Below are 8,306 nucleotides of genomic sequence, written 5' to 3' on the forward strand. Positions count from 1 at the left end.
AAAAATCAGATTAAAATATCGTTTTTATTTGATTCTAACAGTGGCCGGTCCATTTTTTCGGCCACCAATGATGTCTCCTAAGTGGTTGGAATGGTAAGATGGGTAGGAAGTGTTGGGTGTCAACTCGAATGATAGAAATGACAAAGAAAAAAGAAAACTAAAAAAGGAGGAATAAAAGCTTTTAAAAAAAAATATTCATTTTTTAAATTAAACAAAGACAAGAAGATAATTTTTTTTTTAATTTTTATTAAATAATAATTTCATCTTTAATTTCATTAAAGAATTTCAACAAAAACATGGATATTTAAAATTTTAAAATATTATAGATAAAAGTTTAAAAATATATCAAACATTGGGGTAAAAATAAGTCTTTTAATAAAAAATGTGCAAACATATAGATTTTACGTTCCTATAACCCTTGTAGTTTGAGAATTTGACTAATTGCATATATAAACCCTAATTTTTTGTATTATATTTTGTATGTTATCATCAAATATGCCTTTTTAAGAATAGAATAATATAATATTAATAAAACGATAAAAATTTCTCATTAATTTAGAATATATTATAAATATTTTTAAAAAAATTTTATATACACTTTTATCATATTTTTTTTTTTTAAAATGTATTAATTTATTTCAATAATATAGAATTTATCGTATTAATTTAATATTATCTTAATACAATTTAAAATATATATTAATTTTTATTTATATTATATAATTTCGTAATATACTTTTCGTGTATCACAGCACAGGGCATATTTGGTTAATTTGGCAATAATTTCCAAATTACAGGGAATCTTTAAATTTTACCAGAGGCCAGTGGAAGTCAGAGAATTTTAACCCAGTAAGACCGCCACCAGAGAAAGGTAGGGTTTCGTGGAGGCTTATATATACACTTAACCTTCGCTTGTTTCTCCCATGACATTGGAAAAATGTTGGACATCAATTTGTTCAGAGAAGAGAAGGGCTTCAACCCTGAGATTATCCGCGAGTCACAACGGCGTCGCTTTGCCAGTGTCGATCTCGTCAACGAGATCATCAGGCTCGACAAAGAATGGCGCCAGCGTAATTTTTTCTTCTTCACTTTAGTTTGGCTTTTCATTTTTTGTTTATTTGTTTCTTTTATTTATTTATATGTTTTGTGTAGGTCAATTTGATTTAGAGAATATTCGGAAAGAGATCAACAAGATCAATAAGGAAATAGCTAAGCTCAAAATTGTGAGTATTTTATTTAATTTGAATTTCCTAGTCTTACTTTTGGTGCGGTTAATTTTTATGTTCTGTTTGTTTGCTGAGAATCGATAGGTAAGTTTGATATTCTATGAGCTAAAAAAGTAGCTAGAAATGGAAAAGATATGAAGATTGTACTAGAAAAAAATCTTTAGCACAAGAACTGACAAATGTGGAACATTTTGTTTCTAAAACACTTTTTTCTAATTTAAGAAAGAAATTTTCGGTATGACAGAGTGGTCTACATTTTTTAAGCTTGGGTGTTGTTTTTAATGTTTTTAGTTATTCCATGCCATTGTACATGGCGTTACATCAGGAGTATTTGAACTGAAACTTAGTTTGTTAAGTATGCAATTTAATAGCCTTACAGGTCCATCTACATGTAATTAGATTGCTGGAATTTGTGCCACCATAGATAGCCCAACTGAAATTCTTAGAACATTTACATTCATATTTGGATGCAGTAGCACGAGTGTTGAAAATGTATTTGCCGAATTAAATATGGTATGCATAAGTATATCTTGAGTGTTATGTAACTATTCTGCATCATTAATCTTCAGTTAAATTTTATATTTTAAAAGCAGATCAATGGGAGACATGTATGGATTTCTTATTTGACTATCTTCTTTGCTGGGTTTAGAATTGACCTAATGTTGTATAACTTATTTACTTAAATGTTGAAAACACTTATTTTTTCTTTTTTGTCAAATTTATTGTTATTTGTTATGAAACTGAATTGTGTAATTGGGTTGGAAAAAGTCAAAAGATGATGCGACTGAGATGATTGCAAAGTCAGAGGAGGTCAAGAAAGCAACAGCAGACAAAGAAGTTGAAGTACGTGAGGCATGGAGTGTATTGAAATCAAAATTGGAAATAGTTGGAAACCTTGTGCATGATTCAGTACCTGTCAGTGATGATGAGGTATGTTACTTGACTGAGTTAGTTTACTTCCGTGTTGCCTGATGCTGAAGGTGAATTATGAATTGGGAATGATTCGTGTAGGCAAATAATGCTGTGATTAGAACATGGGGAGAGAAAAGAATGGAGCCTAAACTGAAGAATCATGTTGAGCTTGTTGAACTTCTTGGAATTGCAGATTTGAAGAAAGGTATCAAAAGTTCACTTATATTCAGGCACTATTATTATTATTATTTTCCTTTTTGGAGATGAGATGCATAACTTTTTGTTGTTTATGATAGATTGTCCTAAATGATCAATAGATCCATGATTGGATGGTTTTACAATCTCCATTTCACTGTCTTTTCTGGTTCTAATATGTTTTGATAAGGTTCAATATGCAATGCTATTCACTTCTTGTCATTCTTGATTCAAGTTCCATCCATTATAGTATATTGTGTAATCATTTTATGCCTTGGAATAGGTGCTGATGTTGCTGGTGGTAGAGGTTTTTACTTGAAAGGAGATGGTGTACGACTTAATCTAGCTTTGATAAATTTTGGTCTTGATTTCTTGGAGAAAAGAGCATATACTTCATTACAAACTCCATTCTTCATGAGAAAAGACATTATGGCCAAGTGTGCTCAGTTAGCGCAATTTGATGAAGAGCTTTACAAGGTTGCATTCTTAAATTTGTAGTAATACACATTACTTTGTCTATTTTTCCTACTGTGTTAAAAAGACCTAGTCATTGTTGTGAAGCTGGCTTCCTTTCACAGACACTAATGTATCTTTCAATCAAATAAATATTAATGCTTCTCCTTTTGAATTTCATGACTAATATTTGAGCATGACTTATTAGTTTGTAATGATAGGTGACTGGTGAGGGAGATGATAAGTACCTTATTGCGACAGCTGAACAGCCACTTTGTGCTTATCATATAGATGACTGGATTCATCCTTCTGAGCTACCTATAAGGTAACAATCTTTTGCAGTCATTGTCCTTATTGCCACAAAAGAGTTCTTGTAGGTGTTTGCTTATGGACATGGCATTTTCTTAATCAGATATGCTGGATACTCCTCATGCTTCCGTAAAGAAGCTGGCTCACATGGACGAGATACTCTTGGAATTTTCCGAGTTCATCAATTTGAGAAAGTGGAGCAATTCTGCATCACCAGTCCAAATGGCAATGACTCATGGGAAATGCATGAGGAAATGATGAAAAACTCTGAAGATTTTTACCAGATGGTATAATGATTTTCTTTCACTTTCATTCGAAATGATTATGCAATTGCACATATTTCTGTCTATTATTCATCCTTTAGGATTAGTTACTTTGTTATCTTTGTTATATCTCTGTCCAGTAAGTCTGTAGGGAACCTGTAAGATAAACAGGCCAAACATATGCAGCATGTCAATTTTTGGGATTCTGACTTTATTTTTAACCCTTGAGAAACAAAGTTCAAATTTCTGATTTGCATGTGTTTCTGTCAAGGAGGCAATCATATATTCTTATATGGATGTTTTTATTTTTAAGTGCAGCTAAAAATCCCGTATCAAATTGTGGCCATTGTCTCTGGTGCTTTGAATGATGCAGCTGCAAAGAAGTATGATTTGGAAGGATGGTTTCCTGCATCACAATCCTATAGAGAGTTGGTATCATGTTCAAACTGTACAGATTATCAGTCAAGAAGATTGGAGATTCGATATGGTCAGAAAAAGGTATGCTCTGTTTACATGTTCCTATTTACTACAGGCAAACCCATATGCTGAGATTATTGTGCTGCCCCTATAAACTTTCCATGAAACAAACTGTTTTATGATACAGAAGGTTAGCCCCTTCTGATTGTATTATATGCACAGTATTATCCATTTTGTTTGATGTACTGATTCTAAATTGGACAGTTAGTATAGTGTTGTATTGTTTATGTCTAGAACTTTGTAGGTGTTGCGGATTATACAGAAGAGCATTCTCTGATATTTAAATATAATTTCTGTGGCCAGAATTCTTCCAATCTCATGATTTTGCATTTGTAATTTTGAACTGTTGCAGAGTAACGAACAGATGAAACAATATGTGCACTTGTTGAACTCGACACTGACAGCAACCGAGAGGACCATTTGCTGTATTCTTGAGAACTACCAGAAGGAAGATGGTGTCGAAGTACCAGAAGTCTTACAACCATACATGGGTGGCAAGACCTTCCTGCCTTTCAAAACAAAACCAGTTGCTGAAGCCAAAGGGAAGAAATCTAAGGCTTAGTCAAGTCTCCTATTAAATTTTTGGAGTACAAACGCAGATTGACTGAGATAAGAGGAAACACTGAAAACTTACCTAAATTGTTTGTGTAATGAATTGCCATGAAGCAGGATAGGCCTTTTTTTTATGGATGCCTTAGAATTGTCATTTAGTTATATGACCAGAAGAGTTTTCAAAAACATATATTATTATTGTCAAAGACATGTTTGAAACGAGAAATCACGCTAATTGAAGATAAAAAACCACAACCACTCTTAGCGTAGTTAGTGGACCTCCAAAACCCTATGTGGGTGTTTGGTCGAAGGGATTAAGTATTATTTTGATAATTTATTTTTTATTTTTTATATTATTTTGTTTTATTTATAATAATAAAGATTTTAGTAGTTTTTTATTATTAATGATAATGTGGTAAATAATATAAGAGGTATTTTGATTATCATTTTTTTCTTAGATATTAAAAGATTATTTAGATAATTTTGATTTTATTATAACATATAATTTATATTTTAATTTTTTTAAGACAAAAATAATTTTATTTTCATTTAACATAATAAATAATATAAAAAATATTTTAGAATAATTATATCTAAAAATATTTAAATAAAATAATATACTATTATTATTTTATTATTTTTAATTAAATATAATAATTATTTATATATATATATATTTTATTAAATATTATTAAATATAATAATAATTTATACTTAATTATCTTTAAAGTATGTTCACTTGTTGTATTTATAGGGTTGGTTAAAAAAAATAAATATTAATTCATCACAACTTTTCATGTATCGAGGGTAAACTAAATAAAGGTTGAACCACTATTTGCTTAACTTTGACAAAATAACAACTTTTTATTATTTTAAATTGAACAAAATTTATTTGTTCACTTGTTGCCAATTTTTATTAATAAAAAAGCTTAAAAGACTTATTCCCACTTAAGATTTATTGAAATCTGGTATTTGTTAAGTATTAAAAACTCAAACTTTCACTTATGTATTATTAAAATTAATAAAATCAGTTAGTTTTAAAAGTAAAATTGTAGTTTAATTATAATATATTACAAAATAATAAAATTTATCTTATTTCTCTTCCTTAGTTTAGAAAATTAATAATTTTTTCTTTAAAATTAAACTTTAAAAAGTTACATTTCTCTCTTAGAGTTTTATTTTCAACCCATCTTCTCTAACGGTTGAAATTCAACCGTGATTTCTCTTTTTTTGTCATTGATGGTCTTCCTTCGGATGTAATCTCACCGAGTTAGTACTCCGATTCAACATTCATTTTTTATCTCTAAATGAAGATGTTGTCTTTGTCTTTGACCGAGAGCCATCCTATGTGTAAAGAACTGTCCTGAATGACTTTTAAGAAAGTGAAAATTTTGATATTCTGGCTTAATGAAATAGAGAGCTAGCTAGGTGTAGCAAACAATTGAGTATCGACTAAAGCTTATCAATGCCAACGTAAAGTAATAGCTTGAGGCGTAAATTAAGCGATTGTCTACGCATAAAAATGGAAAGGGCTCTATATTTCTTGTATGGGAGGGAACATCCATTAAACTTTTGTCAAAATTATCATGAGCATGAGACCAACTAAAGATAGCAATTTCAGTTCGAATTTAGGGTCACTAACCCTAATAGAAGGGAGATATTTTGATAGAAATGGAGAAATAAAAAGGGACGAAAAATATCATTGTAATTAGGGATGGGTCAAAGATTGGGATACATGTATCCCCTCCCCACCTCATCCCCGTCCCCTCCTTGTCTGTGCCCTTGCCTTGGCCCCGTCCCCACCCAATACGAGCACATCCTTATAATTTTAGATTATTTATATTTTTTAAATTTATTTATGTTTTTATTGTGCATGTTAAAGTGGTTAATATATGATATTCATGACAACTGAAATAGTGAGTTGGTTTTAATTTTAATTAAATTTGTTATTTAATATATTTATGTTGTAGTTACAGGATATGAAAAGGAAAATTTTCCCTACAGGGATAGAGAATGGATAGGAAGGAGATGAGAAATCATTATCATTTCTGTAACGAGGACAAGCCAGAGACGGGAACAAAGATTGAGATTGATATCCTTTTCCTACCTCTTCTAGTTGCCATCCTTAAAACCAACCCTTTTAACTAATAAACAAGTACGTTAATAAATTATAGTAAGACTTCGTATTTAAGCAATGTGAGAGTCAAACTTCTTAAAAATACCTTACATGTAGACAACAAAATTATCTGATTCTCATTCACTTCCACAAATCAAACATCAATTGTATACTCTTAATCGTAGTAGTTATCACTTTCACCAAGATGAGACAATGCGACATGTAAGCCTACTTTATACTTGCAACAACCCTCGAAACACACAAAAATGCATATCATAGACAGTTTCGCGTAACAATGCAAAATCTATTGGCATTCAACCGAATTTGAACCTACAAAATTTCAGCAATATTCACAAACAAAATAGAGGTTTAAATTCCTAAATTTAACAAATTCACATTGTCATAATCATTAACAATCATGTTTCAAACGATGCAGATTACAATTATAGAATTATAATATGATTGATACAAATATACACACACACATTCAATCAAGAAAGGCGGGTATTATTTCATAAATAACCATCTAATTGGCTTTGATACCATTATTAGAGTTTTTAAGTCATTAGAGACTAGTGAAGGCAGCGAAATATATAAGAAAAATTTTATAAACATTTTGAAAAGCCCATTGGATCACATTTTAGTAGTAATTATCCATGAATCATGGTAAAAAAAAACCAATCAATAGTTTCAAAGAAAATAATACTTGCGTTTGGAGGCTCATTTAGTCGTTTTGTGGTAATTTTACTAACCAACCAACTATGAGACAATATCTTGGCATCCACATGAAACACGAACGAATAGAGGTTAAAAGTACACATAAGAGTCTACTACAACTCTGTGAACGGGGAGGGTATTTGGATGAATGGGTATTCATCTTTGTGTTTCAACGAAAAAGTATGAAATTGTGAAATCATGTTCTTATTTATGAGACGCCATGAACGGTCATTCATAGAGCATAAATAATCATTCATCCTTGATTCTTATCTTATATGATCTATTAAACATTAATATGAATGACTAACAGAGACATTTTTATTAATAAATAAATAAATTACATTATACACAAGTATAAACAGACTGGCTTTAGGGCATTATCTTAACAACAACTAGTAAAGGCGGCTTAGAAGATTAGGATAGAATTACCTCATGGTGGATCAATGGTTAGTGATGAAATGCTTCAAGAACAAATGGTTGTGATTAAAGACAAATAGTTGTTAGTGGATTTAATAATATTTGATATGCCATATTTCCATATGATTTTGGGAATGGATTTCATGGGGAGTTATGGAGCTAAGATTAATTATTGACTTAAGAAAGTTTGGTTTAGTCTCAAGGAAGGTGATGAGTTTAAGTTCAATGAGGGATGAATAATCAGAAGCATGATGATTAGTGCTATACAAGGCAAAAAAGATGCTTATTAAAGGGAGTGTAGGGTTTTTGGCACATATGGTGAGTAAAGAGGAAACAGGCCAAAGTATTGAAAAGGCATAAGTTGTTAGAGAGTTTCAAAATGTCTTCTCGAAAGAGTTATCTAGATTATTATTAGAGAACGAGGTCGAGTTTAGTATAAAATTGACATCAGACATAACACCAACATCAAAGGCACCCTGCAAGATGGCTCTAGCAAAGGTATATGAGTAAAAAAGGAAATTCTAAGAATTGCTTGAGAATGAGTTTATCAAGCTGAGTCACTCTCAAAGAGTTTAATCTTAGTTGTAAAGAAGAAAGATAGATCTTTAAGAATATATATAGATTACAGAGAGTTATATAAGGTAATCATAAAGAACAAGTCACCTACCC

At 30.7% G+C, this 8,306-nt stretch overlaps 1 protein-coding gene across 1 annotated transcript; it reads left to right on the forward strand.

Moving 5' to 3' along the window:
- Positions 1-857: 857 nt before the first annotated feature.
- LOC123220073 (serine--tRNA ligase-like) lies at positions 858-4,571 on the forward strand. Its single transcript, XM_044642075.1, has 9 exons — positions 858-1,070; positions 1,153-1,223; positions 1,995-2,156; positions 2,238-2,343; positions 2,617-2,810; positions 3,008-3,111; positions 3,199-3,382; positions 3,677-3,856; positions 4,188-4,571. Exons 1-9 carry the CDS (start codon positions 938-940, stop codon positions 4,395-4,397), a joined length of 1,344 nt encoding a protein of 447 aa, XP_044498010.1. The 5' UTR covers positions 858-937; the 3' UTR covers positions 4,398-4,571.
- Positions 4,572-8,306: the final 3,735 nt, after the last annotated feature.

This window comes from Mangifera indica, chromosome 7 (assembly GCF_011075055.1).
Source record: "Mangifera indica cultivar Alphonso chromosome 7, CATAS_Mindica_2.1, whole genome shotgun sequence".
In the NCBI taxonomy this organism is placed as follows: Eukaryota; Viridiplantae; Streptophyta; class Magnoliopsida; order Sapindales; family Anacardiaceae; genus Mangifera; species Mangifera indica.